At 40.0% G+C, this 23,394-nt stretch overlaps 1 protein-coding gene across 1 annotated transcript; it reads right to left on the bottom strand.

Annotated features, from left to right (window-relative positions):
* Nucleotides 1-10,281: 10,281 nt before the first annotated feature.
* Nucleotides 10,282-15,421, bottom strand: LOC307157343 (tripartite motif-containing protein 16-like). The gene is made up of 6 exons (XM_079869230.1): nucleotides 14,777-15,421; nucleotides 13,422-13,517; nucleotides 13,102-13,335; nucleotides 12,520-12,679; nucleotides 12,319-12,366; nucleotides 10,282-11,290 (listed from the first exon to the last, which is right to left on the bottom strand). The coding sequence occupies exons 1-6, from the start codon at nucleotides 15,347-15,349 to the stop codon at nucleotides 10,749-10,751; spliced, it is 1,653 nt and encodes a 550-aa protein (XP_079725356.1). The 5' UTR covers nucleotides 15,350-15,421; the 3' UTR covers nucleotides 10,282-10,748.
* Between the last annotated feature and the right edge of the window lie 7,973 nt (nucleotides 15,422-23,394).

The raw sequence follows: 23,394 nt of genomic DNA, 5'->3' as shown, positions 1-23,394 counted from the left end.
CTCTCGTCCTCTCTCTCCCGCGGCCACGGCCGCTCACGTACTGCGCGCCTCACCTCTCGCTCTCTCGTCGTGTCCCTCTCTCCTTATATCCCATCCTAATAACAACGTGTCTCATAGTGCACAGCTGGCGGCAATTTCGGCTAATTATCCTGAGTGCGGGAATTTTGCGCTCGCCCGGAACTAAGCCGGAGTTCTCTTATTTTGGGTGCGGCGGGAAGCAAATCCCGGCGGACATTAGTTCCGCCTTGACTCAACCTAGAATTTTCGTCACCCCGTGACATGCGCGCACTTTGGGTGTGAGCACAAAATCTGCAGGAATGAGTGAAATTATGCTTAAAACGCGCAATCTGAAATTCAAGCCTTGTAACACCAACAATATTACAGTTTTTCTCCATTGGTTTGGCTCATTTCTTGAAACAGAAATTACATTCTCAAAACTCTAAGATCATTTGGCAAAACAGTCTTAAAGTTCAGCACAACACTATAGCTCACTTGCAAAAGCTCATATCTCTCCCAAAACTGTTCATTCATGCTTCAAATCTATCTAACAATATTAATCCGGAGCAAATGAAATGGGTGAGTAAAGGGTTTTTGTGTCACTCGCTGTTGGAGAGATTAGAGAGTGAGAACGGCAGATTGGTACAGCAAATCAGTACTTGTTTTCTTCTGGCACATCACATTCCATCCTTTTTTCCATCACCAGATTGAGTGTATTTGTCATTCCATGTGTTAGTAGCACAGATACCTTTCTTACAGTTTTTCCTTACAATAGCTGCACAGCTTCTGTTCATATTCTGGTAGCCCCGCTTCTTCATTGGTGTTTGAGTGATCTCATTCCTGAAAATTCCTCCATTTCATCATTGACACCTCTCCATCTCTCTCTTCTGTTGAAGAGGACTATCTTAGTCAATGGTGTTCTTGCAAGGAATAATTCTGCACTGTTGCCACCTCCTTCAGTGAGTTGGCTGCTCTTTCTGCAATTTCATCAAGATGCTTGTGATAACCTTGTATCAAGTATGACTGATTACCCCTAACTAATTGCTAGTTGGTCATTCTAGTGCTTAAGACACAGTCTTAACTTATTAGCTATGTTTATGCAACTGTCAATGGAGTTGACAGAGTTGAAATGAGAACCTATTAGACAAGGTTAACGGAGGGTGGGCATGTTCGACTCGTGGCCCTAGAGGTCTGGGAGAAATTTGAAAGAAATCGGCCACTAGATGGCAAAACAAGATGCTAACAATCTGTCTGTCTATACTTAACGTATTGTGTTATTTCAGTTTATAATAATTACCTTCCAATTTCCTATAATTTATGTCATTTTGTGCCGTACTGTTATTTTGTCCTTTTTGAAACTGAGCCAGACAATGTTTACTACTTTGTTAATGGAATAACAAATCTCGTCGAAAATAGTAGGTCATCCGGGTATTTATGAGTACTGTGAAATTGGACACTTCCTTTGTCACATACTGTTTTTTTCACGACTGTATAAATGAAAGTATGCAATTTTGTATGCAGCAATAGTAATGTTTTATTGTAATCTTTCAGCAATCATTTCAGGAATTATGCATAATGAAATACACAAATTCTACAACCCTAAAACCAAATAAAATAGTTTAAAATAGTTTTGTTTGTTTGTTCTATATAAAAATCACATTTCAAACTTACAGTTGTGGGGGAAAAAAGTAAAAAATTTGATACTCATTTTCAATTACAATTAATTGCATGTACATGCTAAACATACTTTTTTAATAACAGAATTTGGCAACGGCAACTCTCGATCATCAAATTCCCCGGCTAATTTGACTGAAGCATTGACAGTCGGCTGATATGCCTGCATATACTGGAGTCTTTTGCATCGAGAGCAACAATTGAACTGAGCCCATCCTTGAAAGTCCTCTTGCCAAGCCTGGAATCTTGTACCGATGTAATGCTGCCTTCAAATACATGCACTTCACCTTCATCAACTTTAAACTCAATGTTTTGACTCAAGTCAGGCAGAGTGGCCACTTCTTGAATTTCAGTACTCCAACTTGTCCAGCAAAAACTCTGGTACTCAGGTTTGAACATATATTTATTATCTAATGCAAATGTTAACTATTAATACACACACAAACCCAACCAAAGGTGTTGCCCAAGTCATTCTGCCAACTGTAATTAGTTAACCAGAGCAATGAGAGTTTAACAAAGTACAGGTATTTGGCCTTGTCAACAAAACTGGACATTGAATGTATATGTTATCTTTGAGAGGCTGGGCTTGTATCTGTTTTAGTAAGTTGTATGTTGTTTTTATGTGTGTGTGTGTGTGTTTTTTTAATGCTGCTGATTGTACAGCACTTTGGTCTGCAGGTGCAGTTGTAAAGTACTTTATAAATAAAGTGAATGAATGAATGCCAAACACAACCAAGAACAAGTAACAGGACAGTGTCTCCATTGATGCACCTTGAAATTCCAGTCTCTGTTATTCGGCTGACATGCACTACACGTCTGAGAACAGCATGAATCTATTTAAAAGAAGGAAAGAAAAAGAAGTAACAATAGCCATAATAAATAAAGAAGCTCTCTCTGAGTGAGTCTATAGACATAATATAATTAATAATTTGTATTAAAAAAATTGAACATTTAATGGTTTATGTTCTCCTTGTTTTAACATGACAAGGGACTCAGCAAACTGTTTAAGTCAAAAATCATTGCGACATTTAGTCTAGTTTTAGTCAATGAAAATTGTATTTTAGTCTCTTTTTAGTAATGCAATTCTATTTAACCCATTCACTGAAGGGCAGTTTATGAAGGATTGCATGTTGAAAGTCATTGATATTCTCTGATATTGATCTTTTCTCTGTCGGCAAATACAGTGGCAGAGCGGAGAGTTATCGAGTGTTCATTTATGATCAGTTATGAGGCAAATCTAGAGATTTCACTGCATACTGTGTGGCGCTTGATGAAGGCACAGACAAAACCGACAGTCCTCAGCTTGCCATTTTCATCAGGGGTATTAATTACCAATTTGAAGTGACAGAAGAGTTGCTGAGTTTGTGTCCACGGCCGTACCACAGGTACAACTGGTTGGTCAACACCAGTGCTATGATTTGCACGTTTTTGGCGGGACCACACACAATCTGCGGGTGGGATACCAGAGGAGACCTACACTTACAAGGTGTTAAAGTTTAGCAAGAAAGTTGAGTGAGCTGGTCGAGGGGAAGAAACATCTGAAAATGGCTGCAAAAGAAAAAAAATACTTAAGGATGATTAACTGTAATTCCTGTGGTCATAATAACCATACACAACCATTTTGAATAAGTAAGGTGGGGGTGGTGGTTTTTTAGATCTGTAATTTAAGTAAAAATGCCCTTGTACTATATAAAGCATACTAATGCATACATAGTTTAATTTTTTAAACTATGCAACTTGATTTTCATAGCTAGTAGTTATTGATGTCTGATAAATGTATGTAATGTAGTGAAAGTATTTTTCGCATTTTTTAATGTTTTCTCATACATAGTGGAGTAAATAAAAGTAGCATAAAATAGCTCAGATAAAAGTATCTCCAAATCAAAGGTACAATACGTATCTGAATCTGATTTTTTTTTTTTTTTTTTTTTTTAAGATTTGTTTTGGTGATTTTTGCCTTTATTGTGATAGGATAGTATAAAGTGGACAGAAAGTTGGGAGAGAGACAGGGGACGGGATAGGGAAAGGTACACGAGCTGTAATTCTAACTCGAGTCACCCGAAGCGCAACGCTGTCAGTGTCAATGTCGGCGCTGCCCATGAGGCTATCAGTGCCGACCTGAATTTGTATGTTAAAAACGTATATGTTAATGCCTTCTATTCCTATGTCTTCTCACTTATCTCCAAGGAGGTGCCAGTGAAGCAACCACAGAGCCAGAGGAATAAAGAATCCATTCCATTCCAATGTCTCCAACTTCACATGGATGAAATTTCTGTTCAGGAGTGCGTTTCCCGAAAGCATCGTTAGCCAACTATGTTCGCAGGTTCCATCGTTATCAGCATAGTTCAACGAGTCTGTGTTTCCCGAAACCATTGTTCCAACGAACATTCGCAAACAGCATCGCAAAGTTGTGCAGTTGGAGTGACAGCTCTCGACCTGTGGTTAGAAGCATAGTTTCTAGTTTGCATGCCATGTGGACTTAATAAATCCTTATCTTTAGCAAAATAAGCAAGCTGATATTCAGTACAACCTTTGTCTTTTATTTAGAATACATACAAATGTCATTTACGTCTTTGAGTTTGTCAAGAGCTTTAAAGCACCTGTAACTAGGTTAAATGTTGTGGGAAGAAGGAGGCGGGAACCGGCGAACATTCAAACACATTTTAATGATACAAATAAAACAAATACAAAAGGAAAGTAAAAGACAGCAGCCCCTCACGGACGACTGCTGTCAAAATAAAACAAAACACAACTCAAGTTCAGGCCTGTCCTCTCTCTATCTCCACTGTCGTCGCTTCCACTCCTCCGTAAGAGATACGAGACCAGTGCGTCGCGCAGATGTTGCTCATCAGTAATCACGCCAATGGCAGTCGTGCCGCTCTCTCTCACGGCCCTCGGCCTCATCCTGCTCGCCACAGCATCAAGTTAAGTCGTTGTACGGGAAACGCACCCCAGGTTAGTTTAAACCTCTTTAACCCCTGCCTGTGCGTCTGCAACTTAGTTATACGCATGCATGTATGGATATCTATATCTCCAGTAGACTGAAGCACATGATTTTATAGGATTTAGTTTATCATTAATGCTAAATAATTCTACATATGCTAAAAAATATTGGTTAAAGTAATAATCTTGTAAATGTTATTGATCATCAGAGAACCCAACAGATAAATTGCTCTTAGCTTCTAATGAAAGCAGTGAACTCATTATAAACAAGTTCATTGAAAATAAATCATAAACCATCATCCAATCAGACATCAAAATATATATTTTTTAAATAAATAAGCTAGTTATGTGTTTAATGAACAGCAATATATTTATTCAAACCATATTTTAAGTAATCAACATAAACCAGGTATCACCTGAAAGCTTAAATTTACCAAATTGATCCTGTTTTGCAATCCTGTCTGCCTTACCATGGAAAATTTTGCACTAATAAACTGTTGGAAACTCAGTATCGAAAACCAGGAGACTTGGTTCTTTCTTCAGCAGGATTCTTTATTGAGAACACGAGCTGTCGTGGCTGCAGTCATCAAGTCTATTTGAGTTCTATACAGTATAGTTTTATTACATTTACAAGGAGGAGGGACTTTAGGAGGTGGAGACAAAACAAAGCAGAGGGATGATTTGATTCAATCAAGAATCAGCATAACACTATCATTCAAATGATCCAATCAGCCTGACAGTATCACCCATACCCTCACATGATCATAGCTTAACTTGGACCATGACACTGTTCAGGAGGTCCATACAGATAAAAGGTTAATGTCCGACACCTGGGTTGCTTGATTTAATCTTCTTTGAAATATCATCATCTATGCCTCAAATGCTAAAATCAGTATTCTTTACCGTGATGTTATGTACGGAAGCATATCTTGAAATAGATTCTTAAATTTGTAATCCTTCATTACGATCACATCCTTCTCTAATCTTGCCAAAACATATAGCCTACTTTTAAAATATCTGAGACTCAAGGGTCAATGTGTGACCAGTGTTTTGCAATAGTAGTGATATTGTAAGATAAATGTTTTAATTTGTGACAATAAGTGTAAAAATTACTATGGAGTGTGGGGGTCACCCGGCTTCGTCAAAACAAAATTTCACAGGATCCTCATTTTTTGTCATATTAACCTCTAATTTGGAAACCGACTTGGTTAGACTTTTGGTTTTCTTGCAAGAAAAGCACAGAAACACACGAGTCATCATGGCTCACAAACACTGATCTAACTGTCTATATATGAGGATTCATTAAACACATTTATTCTGACGTGTTATTTCACTGACAGAAGTTCAGCTGTAGTATTGATGTAATTGATACGTACTGCACAGAGACACGAAGAGTGAAGATCCAAGCGCAGCTTTATTTGACAGTAGTCCAGAATCAGTCAATACAGCAGGCAAAGGGTCAAAACACATATAAACCATCCGAAAAACAAACACAAAGCAGGTACCGCAGGAAAACCGGGAAATGCAGGAAACTGAGGGTCCAGCAATGCAGTGGTAACATTTACCAAAAAAAAAAAAAAAACTAGCAATGAATGACAGAGTGAACCAGGCTTTATAGAAAGAACAAACAAGGCTTATAAGCAACAGCTGTAGACGGGTGATGATGAAACAGGGCAGAGGAGTTAGGAATTATAAATACTATTAAGGTGTGAGAATTAAACTGCGCAAGTCAATGAAAGTGCGCAGCCCTGATAAACCATTAGCCATTAGCTAAAAAAAACATTAGCGTGACCACTGCGCATCACGCTCAACTCGTCAAGTTACTGACTGACAGCTTGTTCCGCTGTACATAATTAATGCTATAAATCTCAGAGATATTCAACCAAATATATAGAGTCATTATTAAACATCCCACACACATCAAAAAGACTGTGATGCATGTGGAAACTGTTCATGGATACGAAAGAGGGCATTTATTCACATTCTAGATGAAACTGGACAAAATGTATCTGGTTGTTGAAGTATATGTCATGCACAAATGTAAATTTTACTCTTCCTAAAATGGTAAAAAAATAAACATGCGAGAGTGTGTTATAACAGCTCCCGATACACTGATATAACAGCGCTATTACAGTATTTTCTGCGCTACGCATCGCGGAGAGAAGTTGAGCATCTCGTCAGCGACGTGAAAACTGAAAAGCAAATTAAACTGAAAGTTCAGCGTCACATGCTGAAGCTCAACACACAATCGTCTTCATTAAAAGTAGTGACACTAATTTATCTTTCCAGTGCTGATGCTGCATCTATGATCTTGAAATTGTCTGATGATAAATAAAATCAAGCTCATATCTTGCTTTTTTTAATGTGAACTCAGTGATGTGAAGTTCAGTGTAAATGGAAGTTTTAACGGATAGCGATCCAGTCAGAGTGATTAACTCAGAAACTTAAAAATGGCCACTTCATGACAACAAAGTTGCCAACCACTTCTCTATAACATCTCACTCAGGGTATATACAAAAATTCTTAAGTTGAATTTAATACCTTTTAATACCTTTTTTAATACCTTCACAATATTTTTTAATACCAGCACAACTTCAAGATGCAACTGTAGCGGTATAAAGTAATGAAATATCTTTCCAAAAATAATAAAACATTTCGGTGATTATAACTTAACTTCAACCCTGGGCCTGGACTCAAAAACCAACACAGAGACAGATAGAGATTTGTGGCCGATCCTTTCTTGCCCTCTTTCTTTTTTTTAAAGCTGTGATTTTACCACTTGATTTCATAGCTTTGTAAGATAAAATCCTTCTTTGCTAGACCTAATAATTATTTTGGTCTATAATCATATCAATATCAAAAAGTAGAATAAAAAAGTATAGCATTAAAAAGTTTATTTTAACTAATAGTGTAATTTTCGACCATAAACTGTACAATTGAATAAAATTAGCTGCCAGATAAAAAATTAGCTATTAGATAACTTGCTTTGGCCTTTTTTTTCTGGTTTCACCTCAATCCAGTCTAAACTAAATGATTTTTTTTTTTGTAATGTTTCTACACATTATGATATAAATAACCTGAAAATACTACGTATAGTATACATACATGAATACATGAATTGTTTGTTCATGTTACTTAACAGTGCATTAACTAATGTTAACAAATACAACTTTTGATTTCAATAATGTAGGCTACTAGTAAATGGTGAAATTAGCATTAAGAAAGATTAATTAATGCTGTAGAAGTGCAGTTTATTAATAGTTAATGTTAATGTAGTTGACTAGAGTTTAATAAATGGAACCATATTGTAAAATGTTACCGATCTGTTACACACCGATTCAGACGTCTCGTGAGTTCAGTGTCGGACAGATCAGTTATTTTAACCATTCATTAAAGTGAATCGGTTCAAAGGAGTCATTAGTTCGTGAATTATGCGATGTGTCATTAGCGGACGTCTACGTGTTGTGTGATTATCCTGGCAGTTTAGGTCATCGCACAAGATTTGTGTCAAACAAAGAAAACATTTCATTACTGGACAGTTTTGTTTGTTTATTGAAAATGTGGTTTATGTCAGCTGAATAGGCGGAACGCTTTTCGGAGAAGATAAGGCAGTGTATTTTAGCACAATTCACACCCAGCGGTGATGCAAGAAATAAATATCCGAATGCGCCACGTGAAACTTCGGTCTTCCGACCTTTTACCATCGTGTCAATCAGTGGCGTGCACAGACCTCCTCAGGGGCAGGGGCGGAAGGACCAAAAAGGGCACTTTTTAAAAAAAACATTTTTTTTTAAAATAAATCACCTGTATTTAAAGCAGTATCCGTCTGTCTGTTGTGTTTTATCTATTTTAATGACTTCCTCACAATTATTTGGAATATCTCACTCGATGGAGAGCAGCAGTAGGTCAGAGAGCCTCTCTCGGAAATGATGATAATATAACTAATTATTATTTACATTACCAAACAAAACAGAGAATCAAGTCGTTAATTATGAGGAATTCATGTTTAGTTATGTTGATGTTATAAATTGTAGGCCTATGTATTCAACAAAGTGTTAGCTATCATGAAATCAGTAACACTTTACAATAAGGTTTCATTAGTTACATTTATTAACATGAACTAATAATGAACTACACTTCTACACAATTTATTAATCTTAGTTAATATTAATTTCAGCATTTACTAAAACATTATTAAAATCAAAAGTTGTATTTGTTAACATTAGTTAATGTACTGACTGTGACATAACATGAACAAACAATTAAAAGTTGTATTATTATTAACTAAGATTAACAAATAGGCCTACAGTAGCCTAACAAATGTTTAGTTTAGTTTAGTTTCAGACACAGTTGAGCTATCAAACAGCACAGTCTGAAACAGGTGTAGGCTGAAGCTCTTGCTTATAATGCCTCCCTTTTTAAAACATCTCATATTTTAATAAAAAATAAAAATAATTATTGTCTTACATCATTATGTTGACAAACAAATATAAACAGAATACAAAAACATTAGTATTTCCTATGCAATACCATTGCACAATCCAAATACAACAAAAGCAGCTTATTCATTTATCATTCTTTAAATGGTTTCATATAGTTTCAGTGCATTATTTTTTAAATAGTTTCTTTAACTTATTAAGTGCCCCACATATTTTTAATTCCTCATGACAGCTATTCCATAGATTTACACCTTTAACTGAAATACAATGGTATTTTGCATTGGTCCTATGTTCTTTTTGAATTGTACAAGTTCCCCTTAAGTCATGTTGGCATTCTCTTTCTGTGAACAACCCTTGGATACTTTCTGGCAATTGATGATTTTTTACTTTGTACATGAGCTGTAATGTTTTTAGTTGTTTTGCATGATTAGTTAATGTTAGTTAATATGAATAATAAACAAATGAACCTTATTGTAAAGTGTACTATGAAATCAAAGATATAAATTCCTTACAATTTAGAGCTGGACATGGACTTTTCCTTGGACATGAAATTTCCTTTCACTAGATGTATTTCCCCAAGCTAATAACACTTGCTATGGCCTGGACAAAAACGAATGACATTGTCAGACTCAGAATGCGGCTGAAATTGAGTTATACTTTTATGATTGTTAAGCATAACTCACATGCTGCCGCAACTTTTACAGTAGCATGGTAGGATAAATGTAACTTTTCCGTATTAGCTTAATATTACCTGCTGCCGTGCAGTTTGAAGACTCGCGGCGAACTGCTGCGTACATAGCGCTGAAAAAAAGAACTCCGCCTACTGCCACTTCACCTCCGCCAAATGCTTCCGCCAAAAAATAATATTTAATATTTGTTTGTATTATTATTGTTCGTGGCAATGGTGTATAAGTGTATTGTTATTTATTATAATATTTATTTTAATAATTATTATTATTTACATTTATCAGAGAGGGGCACAATACATTTTGAGACAAAAGGGGCAGGGGCTTGAGCCCCCCCGGCCCCCCCCCTGTGCACGCCACTGGTGTCAATAGATTTTGATTAATATGAGCAAGGGAGAGAGAGCAAGAGTGGAGAGAGTGCGCGCACGCGCGACCGGGGCTCTTTCTCTCTGCTCATTCTTTCAGTTAACATGTCATGCACCCTGTCAGCGCAGCAGTCATCTACATTAGGCTACTCACCGATCAAATAAGGCTTTGGCGGGACAAAAATGCGCTTTGGCGGCCGCCAAAAAAAAAAATCAATGCAGTAAAAACCCCGATGTCTCTTAAATGACTGAAATAGAAGCGAACTCGCGAACAGGTTTGGCAGCAAGCCAGCCGGGTACCCAGTTTGTTTCAGCGCGCGCGCGAACAAAAACCACGTCACATGATATCGCTCAGGTTCTACTCGCAACATATAAATAAATCCACGCGAATTTTAAAAGAAAGGCCTGCACTTAACACAAATTGAAACTCATAGGCCTAGCTGGATAGGGGTTCGAAAATGTAATACCTCGACAGATGACATTTATTACTTTTTAATACTTTTTAATGGCCTTAATTTTGGCTAATTTCATTTACTACCTTTTAATACTTTTTACAACCCCGCGGACACCCTGTCACTGTTACTGATATATCATGCAGCTCAAAGCATTATGGGTAGAATCTCTCTACAGTTTGTTCTCATTCATCAACACAGTTTCACTGATCTAGTATAAACATTAAACCCAGGATAGAGCGGTTGAGTGAATGTGGTCTGGACTGTGTGGATGAGGCTCATTGTGTCAGAGACGCTGTAGAAGGACAGAGTTCCTGCACTGTAATCCACATACACTCCTATTCTACACACTCCTGTTCTCCTGTTGATGGACTTTACAGGGAATTCAGTCACTATATTATTGTGTCTGAATGAGTAACTGGAGGAAGAGCAGAACAAACTCCAGGACTGATCATTAGCTCCAAACAAACACTCATTACCCCATCCCTTCCTGCTGATGCTCTTATATGACACTGATATAGACACACCACCAAACACACTACCACTCCACTCAATCTCCCAGTAACAGCGTCCACACACACTCTCTCTACACAACACCTGACGCACATCATCAAATCTGTCTGGATGATCAGGATACGGGTGAACTGTGTAAGTGATAGTAATCACTCTGTTCCTCTTAGACAGACGGAGGCGTTTATTCACTGTGTTCAGATCCAGAGTGAACTGATGGGAATCTGATGGAGAGAAAACACATCCGAATCAGGAATTATGAATCTGTCTGATCTTTTATTATAGCTGAACTCTTCATGTTCAATATATCAGCAGTGTCTCAGTAGTCAAGTCACCTTTATATATTTAGTGCTTTGATCAATACAGATTGTTTCAAAGCAGCTTTACAGTGATAACAGGAAAATAATGCAACAAAGTTTGTTTCGTCTGTACAGCAGATCTAGAAGAAAATAGTGTCATTGTCCAGCTTAAGTAAGTTCAGTGTTGATTCATTTCTGTTGTAAAAAAGTTGTTAATTTAGTTCATTTTTCTAAACAGCCGCTCTGGAGAAAGCAGTGATGTCATCGTTCAGCTCAGTTCAGTTCTCATATAATGGTGTCAATGCAGGAAGAGCAATAATATGGTAGAGTTTACCAGATATCCTGTGCAAATCATCATTTACATCAGTGTATCATTTACTGTATATTAATGGTTATTATTCTGTGTTTATTATAATTATGCCTAATATATACGACATTCAAATATTTGGGGTCAGTATGATTTTTTTTAAAATAATTTGATCTACAAGGTTTTTAATCATTCTAGGCCTATTGTTGGTGATTTTCAGTGCTGTGGCCTTTGGCAATCTTGAGCTTTCTTTAAATTTCTATCCGTTTCCTCAAAGGTTAAAGAGATTTGTTACAAAATCCTGTTTAGAATAAATCCATAGAGGAATTTTTTACTACTGTGATTTTACTTCTAAATCTTGGATGAATGTTTTTAATAGCTTTCAGTGAAAAATAATTATAGTTATTCATTAGTTTTAGAGGACATCCTGTTTTTGAAGAATATGTTGAATCCCCTGATTTACATCTTTGTTAAAGTCACGAGTCAATTGATTTTGCTTCCAGCGCCCCTCGATGTTCTCTCCGTTGAGAAACACTAATTTACATGATCAACAATAAAACTCTTCTATCATGTTTTCTTTCATCTTCTACAGGAAGAACATGAAGACACTCAGTGAGTTTTTCTGCTTGTTTTCTTAGTGACTTACATTTTAGGAAGTCGTTCCTGGTTCTGGGAACAATGTTGGTGAAAGTGACTGTGGAAATCAACAGACATGAAGAGTGTGATTATCATGTCAAGAGAAAATGATCCCTGCATCCGTTCCTAAGACATTTCTAATATGATCTTCTACATGATATGAGATGATGGAGGATCATTTCTGAGAGCTGATGAATCTCCAGGACTTTACCTCTGTCAGAGATCTTCTTCAGCTCCTCTTTGCAGAAATCCTCCAGTTTGTCTCTCAGCTGACGGACAGATTCTCTCACGCCATCAAAAGAGGAGAGAGAACTGAAGGGATTGTCATTTACGTCTGTAGATTCAGGAGGAGCTGAGAGAGACTGGAAACTCTACAGAAAACAGAAATCAAAGCTCATCACCTCCACACTTCATCAATAACCTGCACTACTGCCAGATTCGAGCGGCTCTTGTTGATCTTTAGTAGTGAAACTGGTGCCATCAAGTTCATGGATTTCACACAGTTATAAAAAAAGAGTTTAAATATTAGTGAAGTTTTGAGCTGTTACTGTCTGGAAGCTCAATATATCTTTGGGAAAAAAGTTGTCTCAGAGATTTCCAGAGCTGAACTGCATTTGTAAGTGCGTCTCTTTCAGTAGAAGAAGATCAGATGAGAGTCTGACTGATGATTATATAATAACCGAACACACAGATCAACACTTCAGTCAACGGCTCATTCTGCTCTCATGAAATGTTTCTCTGTGAGTCTCTTGCTCAAGTCCACTATGACCCTGTTCTTCTAGATCTCTGTTACCTGCAGGAAATGGATGTGATCCTGTGTGTGTGAAAGCTGCTCCAGCTCAGCGTCTCTCCTCCTCAGATCATTGATCTCCTGCTCCAGTCGCTCCAGTCGTCCTTCAGCTCGACTCACTGCAGTCTTTTCCTGATCTCTGATCCGCTGTGTCGCCTCAGAGCGGCTTCTCTCGATGGAGCGGATGAGCTCAGTGAAGATCCTCTCACTGTCCTCCACTGCTGTCTGTGCAGAGCGCTGTTAGGACACACATCACAATCACTCAGTGGCTTCAGTGAGTCCTGACTGAGACGTCTCAAACTTCTCTTCTTCTCCAGACTCACCTTATGAGACGCCACAGCCTCTCTCAGCTGCTGAAGATCTTTCTCTCTCTGCTGGATCCTCTGCTGGAACGACCTCTGCGTCTCCTTCAGCTGGTGCTAAAGGACAAACAATGACAGGAGAAACATCACATTAATCATCAACTAATCAAAATATAAATATATTGATCAATATATTGACCAAATCAAATATAGTGATGCATCAATAATAACCTCAAATCTTACTGGCTCATGCATGTGACATCATGACTAATCATGCCACCATATTTTATTTTTCTTATCACTCCAGAAGACTCAGGCTCCAAACTTTTATGCCCTTCACTAACTTCTCTCTGTCTTGTTCACCCGGATGTGCGTCATTGCTTACGTTGCACTAGTGCCCACTACTGGTTTAAATAGAACGCACTTGATCAATTAATTCACTTTTGAGCATGTGTCATGGTTCATGAATTCATTGACTCATTCTCTCTCCCTGTGTGTGTGTGTGTGTGTGCTTGTGTTGATTTTGGCTGATCAGCTCAGCTGTGGCTCGTCATTCTCGGCTATTTAATGTCTGTGTATTTCATTCTGTGTTGTCAGATCGTTCTTTGTTATCCTGTCCCGTCTGTGTTTCTTGAACTACTCTTCGTTTCTCTACTGGTTCTCAACAAACAAAACAAAAATATCAATAGCTACAAGTCTTATAATAATTAATATATTATACACTATTTATGTGATTAATTCTCAAAATAATTATTATATCATACATTTAGTTAAGCATAATCTGCTGTGATGTCACAATCAAGTTGAATTGTGGGATATAGAGCTGTTTGAAGTACATCAGAGTAGACTCACTCCCTGTCAAAATCGAGGGGTCGAGGGTCTGTCCATATAAACTTCCCTCGTACACTTCACGAAGTGTAATGCACTTCAAAATTTTCTTCAGAGAACAAACTGTCACAATATTTCTCAATAAATTAATTAACGCCCAAGGCTTACGCTAAATAAAGGAGCGAGGCCTGGTTGAGTCGTGTTAGTAGTGTGTTGTCTTGAACGTAGGTTCAGGAGGAGCCAAATCATTGGGCCGTCCCAGCGACAATTCTTCCATCATTCCTCCACCTCTCCATTGCCATTTATGGTAAAGCACGTTACATTTCCAACACACACTCTAAGCAGTAAACCAATCACAACAGACTGGGGCCGGCTGACCAATCAGAGCAGACTGTGTGATTTTCAGAAGGCTGGTATTAAAAAAACTAAAACAGTGTTTAGACCGAGGGTGGAAACCGACATTAAATTATGTAAATGTATACTAGTAGACGCCATAAGCAAAACTATGAGCCTGTAAATGATCATAATGGGACTCTTTAAGTTCATACCTGTTTCTCTGTCCTCTGTGCTGCCGCTGATACAGTGTCATGGTTTTTATGTTCATCCATCACACACAGCAAACATACACACTTCTGATCAGTGCGGCAGAAAACCTCAAGGATCTTGTCGTGTTTCTGGCAGATCATCTCCTGCAGTCGTCCAGTGGCATCAGTCAGATTGTGTCTCTTTCCTTTAAACCAACTCTCATGTTGTTCAAGGTGATTCTGACAGTAAGAGTTCAGACACACCAGACAGGACTTGACGGCTTTGTGTTTTCTTCCAGTACAGACGTCACACTGCACATCTCCAGCTCCAGCGTAACAGTCAGCAGTAAGTTTAGTCTTCTTCAGTTTCTCCACCATTTCAGCCAGAATGGTGTTTTTAGCTAAAGCAGGTCTTGGCCTGAAGGTCTTTCTGCACTGAGGACAGCTGTAGACTCTCTTCTCATCCTCCTGATCCCAGCAGTCTGTAATACAGACCTTACAGTAACTGTGTCCACAGGGAATGGCCACTGGATCCTTCAGGAGATCCAGACACACTGAACACATAAATTCGTCCTGAGAAAATCTGGCTTCTGCCATTTTACTGCATGAATACAGAGACACAAACACACAACAGCTCAACTACACTTCAGTTTCACTTTCCCTGAACTCATGTGATTCCTGGTTCTGTGTTTGAGTGTCGTGTGCAAAACAGGCGTGTCTGTAAATCAGTGTGACAAGGCGTGATGGTAAGAATATAATAACAAAAGGCTGTCAATAAACACCATTGTGTGTGTGTGTGTGTGTGTGTGTGTGTGTGTGTGTGTGTGTGTGTGTGTGTGTATAGAAAACTTCCTTCCACACACAAAGAAAACACTTTTTAAACCACTCTCAGCAACACCACATTTCTGTCAGGTCCATTAAGTCAAGAACACACAGACAATAAAAATAATTTAAGAATTTTTATTGAATAGATAGCAAACAGGTTGATGTTCCTGAATTGAAATTTGGCGGTATGGCTCTGTTCAGGGAGTCCTCTGACCTTTCATGAGCACCATGAAATAGCAGAGAGTCAGAGGACAGCAGCAGCAGCATTAGGGAACGTTCACACAGTTTACGACTGTGAGAGCTAAAATATCCCCCCAAACAAAACCACACCTGGCAATCCTCTGAGATACAGAGGATGAGTTATTTTAACAATTTATATGCTTAGTAATCTTACGAATATATAAGGATAATTTGCAATATGTTATAATCATTACGTTATTTGACTAGATGAGCTATCCCCCCAAAACAGAAATTGAGTGTCTCGAACGGTGTCGTCTGAGCCGCCCTAATTTAGCGATTTATATTAGGCTATAGTAAAAATTATTAATTACTGAAATGACTATTCAAGACCGCAATAGCTAAAAACATGCTGTTACCTAGAATTATCTGTCTTTGAACTGTTTTGACGGTCTACAGTGTAAGCGCTATGAAGAGATGACTAAGCCACCTTCTGAGAAACGAGCTAGATGAAGGAATTAAACAGCTGGTAGCGCATCCAGGGGAGTTATACTGAGCAGAGCGCGAGCAAAGTAATGATCAAATGCGTTTATTAGTGAAACAAATCAGAGACTTGAGCTCATGGCTTTCTGGGTGTCAAGAATAGCCCGAACGTCGGGACGGAGGTATCGTTCGTAAGCAGCAGAAGACCACCGCCCCATAGCTTTAAGGGATAAAACCGGAGCAGATGCTGCCGCTGTTGTTGCTGCCGCAGAGAATGAGCAGTATAGCGGTCCGGGGGCAGTCCACAGAATTGGCAAAGGAGGCGTAGGTGACAAGAAAACCAGGTTCTGGACATTGTTTTCCCTGCCTGCGTGACGAACAGCTGCTCCTGCGGATCAGCACTGGGGCGGTACCTCAAATAGGACAACATGGAAATCAGAGGACAAAACACAGTGTTAGACTCAGAGATGTACACGATTACGCCTTTAGAATTTTTATCAGTTTTGGAATGTTTTAAAAATAATGTGAAATGGTGATCATGAATTGAGACATCAGAAATTGTTAGATTGAGATTTGGGATTTGTTAGATTGGATTTGGTGAAGAAATTTCACCACCCCTTAGAAAACCAAAAAAGGCTGTGAGAATGACTGTTTCTAACAACTGATCGGTGTACTGCCCAAAACACCCATCCCGTAATTTTGATATGATTTGTTTAACCAAAGGTAGAGTAAAAGGAAGACGTTTATCATTGCCTTGAGGAGATTGTCTTTTGATCTCGTTCAGCAAAAGGCGAATGGAAGGATTTTCCAAAATACTGGAAGCAGATGGATCCAGGCAGCGCATATGGAATTGAATGCCAGCGACCGTACTTTTGATTGAAGAAGGCTGCAGTTTTCGATCCTCGAAGCAGTGGACTATAAACGCACTAATATATGATATATTGACAGGCAGAGCAGCTACAGATAAAGAAGCACAAAAACTGATGAAATAAGACCATGCAGAGTCATACGATTTTAATGTAGAACTAGCCAAACCCCCCCGCATGTACTGCGCAGCAGAATGCATATAGGATCGAAGAGGGTTATTCAATCTAGAATGGTTTGGCTGAAAGGCAGGCATTCCAGGCTTGATTGTGCTGCAGCTGGACACAGGAGATGAAATTTCTGAAAATTGAAGCGAGACAAAGAATCGGCCACTTGGTTATTCAAACCGGGAATATGTTCTGCACGAAAATGATAGTTCCCCATAACTGACAGCCATGTAAGACGTCTCATGAACCTGTTGATAAACGGGACGGATGAACGCCTCTTATTAATTATATTAACCGCCGTTTCGTTGTCGCAGAAAAACATAATTTGTTTCCTAGCCCAGTGTTTACCCCACAGAATGCATGCAACGACGATCGGATACAATTCTAATAGGGCTGTCGAGGAATCACCGGCAGGTAAGGAACGCAATTCTTCCGGCCAGGCGGACGCAAACCATTCGTTTTAGAAAATTCCCCCGAACCCTATGGAAGGTGCAGCTTATACAGATTAAGAGCTAAAGATGATTCCATGAAATCATTAAGAAAAAAGGAAATGCCATTCCATTTATCTAGAAGCAGAGACCAAAATTTTAGCTCAGATCTACATCCTGCGTCTAAAGTAACTATATCACTGAGAGCTTTTGCAGATTTAGAAAGGTCAAGAAGCCTGGAAATAAAAGATCTGCCTTGAGGAATTACTCTCTCATCGCGAAATTAAGGTGCCCCAAAAGAGAGAGCAAGTCCCTTTTTGAAAAAGATTTAGAATTTTTTGCGACTTTCATAACTTGTCTTATTCGAGCTAATTTCTCGAGGGTGAGTGAAGCTTGCATGCGATTTGAATCGAGAGAAATGCCTAAGAATTCGATGACTTTGACTGGACCCACGGTCTTTTCCTCCGAGAGAGGAACGCCTAATTCAGAAAAAGTGTGTTTGAGAGTCGAGATAGAAAAGTCTGATTTTTCGGAAGGAAAATCTACCAGGAGAAAATCATCTAAAAGATGAAGGACGAAGGATAATTTCTCGTTATTAAGAAGAATCCAGCACAAAGCCTCAGACAAGGTATCGAATATTTTTGGACTGCTACGACAGCCAAAAGTGAGTCTAACCGCAAAATAAAATTTTTCCCTCCACTGAACGCCGAACAAATGCCACTGTGAGGGATGCAATGGCATAACTTTAAAAGCATCGGAAATATCTGCCTTTGCAAGCCAAGCTCCACGTCCTGCCTTTTTTATGAAATTGATGGCATCATCGACAGTGTTGTAAAACAGAGAAAATGGGGCTAAAGGAATAAGGCTATTGATGCTGTCAGCCAAACCATTGTGGGGAGCAGAAAGGTCGATAATTAAACGTTTTTTTACCTGAATATTTTCAAGTGGCTACCCCATAGGACTTACCCTAAAAATCGGGAAAGGAGAATTATCAAATGGGCCTATCATGAATCCTTTTTTAACCTCTTTCTCGAGCAAGGTATCCACAGTTTCCGGCTCCTGAGACGCGGACAATAGGTTATGGCAATGAAAAGATACAGCAGGAAAATGCAGCAGGCCAGCAAAAAAACCCTGAACAAGACCAGTCAGTAAATAATCCACAAAACAGCGGTCAGGATGCTTTCTCAACGCCTGTCCCAGCTTGGGAACGTTAATGGGAGTTGATGGTTTTATTTCTTTCGCTCCATTTTTATGAAGCGGGTTCTCCTCGGGCACACAGACTTTGGGTCGCCGTTCCCACAGTAGCTACAAACATGAAAATATTTACAATTATGCATCCTACAAATATTCTCATTGAAATTAAAGCTATTCACCTGAGGGCCAGATTTATGGCTCGGGCCGGGATGAGACATGGAAGAAATAGGCTTAGATTTAGAGCATACATTAGTAGAATGCGAGAGAGAGCCGCAAACGGAGCAGGACAGAATTTGGTGACCTGTGAAGTGTCTACTTATGAGCGCAAGATCGACCACGGACCAGTCTAGTCTCTGATTAAAGCGTTGAATGAACATAGCTGCCTTTGCAGAAAAAGACTTGTGATACTCGTAGAACAGAACCCCACCGTAAGAGAGAGCTAGATCAGAAATTATGGCCAGACAGGTATCTAGTTCGGCTCTGCGCGCTGGTTGGACCTCACAAATAACATCCCTATAAACTCCAAATGCGGTACAGAACTCGGGAAAAGTTAGAATTTTTGAAAGTCTAGGGTCCCCATCTTTTAGCTCGACCTGTACGTCACCACAGTCTACTATACGCCGTTCACACAGCTCGGAGCCCAGCAAGAGTTTAACGAGGTTAATGTCATTACCTGCCAATATCTGACCCGTCAGCCGATGAGAGATGGCAGCAGCCAGTGGAAAGAGGTACGGCGGTTGCTAGGGTCCTTTTAGGTACAAATTCCGTGGTGACGTCATCAACTTGAGGCTGGCGCGGATCGGAGACAGCAGCGGTGGTTGAAGCCGGGGTGGATGTCGATTGAGCAGAGACGGGGGTCGAGGAAGGTCTAGAAAGGGAGCCGTCTTCCAGTGTTGATATCCTAGTGGACATGTCGAGGAGAGAAGATTGAATATCAGAAAGTGCCATAAGCACTGGATCATCTGCTGAAAAAGCACTTGGACCCGGACGAACAGAGCAGCTGGCCCGTTTTTGTGCTGGGGCTTTGCTGGCCATCTCGGGATTTTGCGCTTCGAGGTGTGCTTTTTTCCTGAGGACTGGGGAGGAAGCACCGGCGGAGATTCAACTGGGATATTTAGAGAATCGCAGAGGAGGACAAATAAGTCCTCGTGAGAGGTGCCACGCGGAGGCTGAATGTCATTTGTAAATAGGGTTTCCAGTATTTTTGCCACGGGCCAATCGCAGATGCATGGTTGGGACGAGGATTTATTCGCCAACCGCCGAGAACTCCTACGAACGGTAGCGTTATCTTCCGGGCTGGCATCCTGCCCCTGGTCCGATTGGAGTGGTGATGGCCGGGTTTCCTCAGAAGAGTCTTGCCATTCTTCCTCGACAGCGGCGGAAGTCATAGACAATAGGGTGAGTAGAATCAGTACTTTTACGTTTAACAACATGAGTGATTTTACCAGCGTACAGATCAACAGTAGCGAGCAGCAAGCATGTATGAGCAAACTGAATGTGCTTTAAATAGGGCGCCTTGTTTGAGCTTGGCCATTGAGCAGCGAGGGGAGTTACCCAGCTAATGCAGCTCAGCTGAAGCAGATCAGCTGGAGCAGATCAGCTGGCAGGACAGTGTTGAAGCAATAGCATTAGCAGCGTCTTGACTACCTGGCCTGCCAGAACTGACGCTGACGCTCAATTTGTACTCACTTCTACTTGACCCACCCTGAATGTTGTTGCACTTTCAGATTATAAAGTGGAAGCTCCACTCGCATAAGCCGTGTTTGAAGGTGCTCTAAGCGATGCCGGGAGACATAACTTCTTGTTGACGTTCGAATTGTTGTCAAACAAAGCGGAGGCTAGCTAGACCCTCCCTCCTCCTCATCCCGTCTCCTCCCTCCTCCCCTTCCTTCCGACATAAAGGAAAGTCAAATTCACTACAAAGTTAAGTTTTACTGATACTTCATTCAATGTGTAATGTTGCCAAGTTAGATAAATGCTTTTATATATTGCAGAACAGAATGCAGAAAAAGAGAAACAGTATCTTAAAATCGTTTCGCCACCTGAGGTTATAACTATAGCTCTCATTCAAGGACGCAATAATAGCATGATAATGTTAGCTTCGCGTTTCCCAGTGAGCATAAACGACGGCGGCGTCGTAAACAAATTTAGTCAAAGTTGTCAATAGCCTATAAATGAACATTAAAATTCATAACAAACAGTGGGTGAAAACAATCATTCACACAAATTGTTAACCTAGTGTGAATTTGCTTGATCATTTACTATTGAGATTGATCGCTGCTAGAAACGTGTTGTATTCACCAAAGTTCTCGCCACCTTTCGAAGGTTTTTCCGATGTAAATTCGGTACTTCGCGCGTTCCTTATCCTTGTCCCTCTTCTTTGCAATTTGTTAATCGGCAAGTCATCTCTTTGGTCGTGTGTCGCCCATCATTCAAACTTCCCTCTTCATGCTTCTCTCTCCTCCACACCCCCTTCATGTACACGCGCACTAACCCCCCAAACCCCACCCTCAAATACTTCTTGCCAGTTATAGGCCTATGTCACACTTCCTGCTTCCGGAACGCGGAGTAGGGATTCAGAACTTCCGGTCAACAGTATTTCTCTATAAGGATTTAGATTATCAGCCATAATGTCTAAACCATCCGAGGTAGACTGACCACGAGTTATGAGGTTGTGAAACGAAGGTTTTTGCTCCTGTAGAAGCTATAAGATCGTATGAAATCAACCTTGTTTTAAGAAAAACATGTTTTATCCGCAATCTTATGAAAAAAAACTACACTACCCAGAATCCTAAGCGTAGCAGCAACGTCTGCTGATTGGTCCAACTCGCTGTTACCATAGAAGCGTTTATCTTACTGGCGGCAGAATTCAAACACTTACCTCCGTAATTGAAAATGAATTTCTCCCAGAAGAACTTGTACCCTTTCCTCAGTTTTGACGTTTCCACTTGAGAGTTTTCATTTACCATCCGAACCACATCGTCATATGTGATTTCAAGCAGGTTGCGGAGAGATTTGGTCCAGCAGTATCTGTCGGACTAAGCCATTGTAAAAAGCTAACCGGAAGAGTCGTACCCCTACTAAAAGACGTACTTCCGGTCTTCAATTTTTTCGTGACATAGGCCTATTGGCTGGAACACTGTTTGTTGTGTTTCGTGGTGCAAAGTAAGACAAAGTAATTAAATACATAAAACAATAGTCACAACACACACATACACTAACACACACACTCACAATCACAGACATACACACTCACACACACAACAATATTAAAAGTTAAGTTAATTAAAAGTTAAGAACAGGTGCAGATGTCACCAGGTGGCCACATGTTGTGGGGCGGAACTAAAATTCCCAAGGTTTGTTTCCCATAAGGAGGAGGCATTAAAAGACGGACCAAAACAAAGCCGGCATTTACACTGATGTCCTTATCGCTGACTATGGACAGGTGTGCAGGAGGAAAGTGTGGGGTTTAGTGATTGGCTAACAAGACTCGACAATGTGTTTTTAAGCTTGTGACTTACAGTCTTTGAGAGAAGAGTGTGGGGTGAGACGGATTTGCGGCGAGCTCCGGATTCCCGACCAAGGGGTAGTGCTGACTGGACACGCTGGAGACGCAACGGTGGAGTTTGTAATAAAGAGAGGACAACGAGCACGAGTGAATTGGAGGCCGGACTGCTTGGGGCTGTGGATTACCGAATTTGACGAGGCAAGAGACAGATTAGCTGGGCTACGATAAGCTAAGTAAACATTCCTATATAAAGCGACTGGATTGATTTGTAGAACGCTGGAAATATGCTGCCAGTATATGCTTGCCTGTCCTGCGTCTCTTCCTCCTCGTTATTGTGAGCAAAGTTTGTCAATGAGTATATGTCCTGTTTGGACTGACCGCTTGTGTTGTAGCCAACGACTTACCAGCCTCACTGTACTATACTATCGTCTTCCATACTGGATGTGCATACTGCTGTCTTGCTAGTGCTGTAGCCAACGACTTACCAGCCTCACTGTACTATTCTATCGACCTCCATACTGGATGTGCATTACTGCTGTCTTGCTAGTGCTGTAGCCAACGATCCACCAGCCTCACTGTACTATTCTGTCGACTTCCATACTGGATGTGCATACTGTTGTCTTGCTAGTGCTGTAGCCAACGACTTACCAGCCTCATTGTACTGTTCTATCAACTCCCATACTGGATGTGCATACTGCTGTCTTGCTAGTGCTGTAGCCAACGACTTACCAGCCTCACTGTACTATTCTGTCGACTTCCATACTGGATGTGCATACTGTTGTCTTGCTAGTGCTGTAGCCAACGACTTACTAGCCTCATTGTACTATTCTATTGACTTCCATATTGGGTGTGCATTGCTGTTGTGACTCACCAGCCTTACTGTACTATTCTACACTGTGTCTCGTTATCATCAGTCTGCATTGCAACTTAAGGATCCCAGCCTTCCGCTCCAGCCATGCAACTGTAAACCTACCATCCAGTTCGTCTTCTCCCTGG

Source organism: Squalius cephalus (assembly GCF_949319135.1).
Source record: "Squalius cephalus genome assembly, chromosome: 4".
In the NCBI taxonomy this organism is placed as follows: Eukaryota; Metazoa; Chordata; class Actinopteri; order Cypriniformes; family Leuciscidae; genus Squalius; species Squalius cephalus.
The sequence above is the reverse complement of the archived record's forward strand: the minus strand, read 5'-3'. Positions and strand labels throughout refer to the sequence as shown.

Excerpts from the sequence above, each read along its gene's own strand:
- LOC307157343 (XM_079869230.1), bottom strand. The coding sequence starts at position 15,349 with ATGGCAGAAGCCAGATTTTCTCAGGACGAATTTATGTGTTCAGTGTGT. Across the intron at positions 12,680-13,101 it reads ATCACATCCATTTCCTGCAG|AGTTTCCAGTCTCTCTCAGC; the intron begins GTAACAGAGATC and ends TGTTTTCTGTAG. Across the intron at positions 11,291-12,318 it reads CAGGAACGACTTCCTAAAAT|ATTCCCATCAGTTCACTCTG; the intron begins GTAAGTCACTAA and ends TCTCTCCATCAG.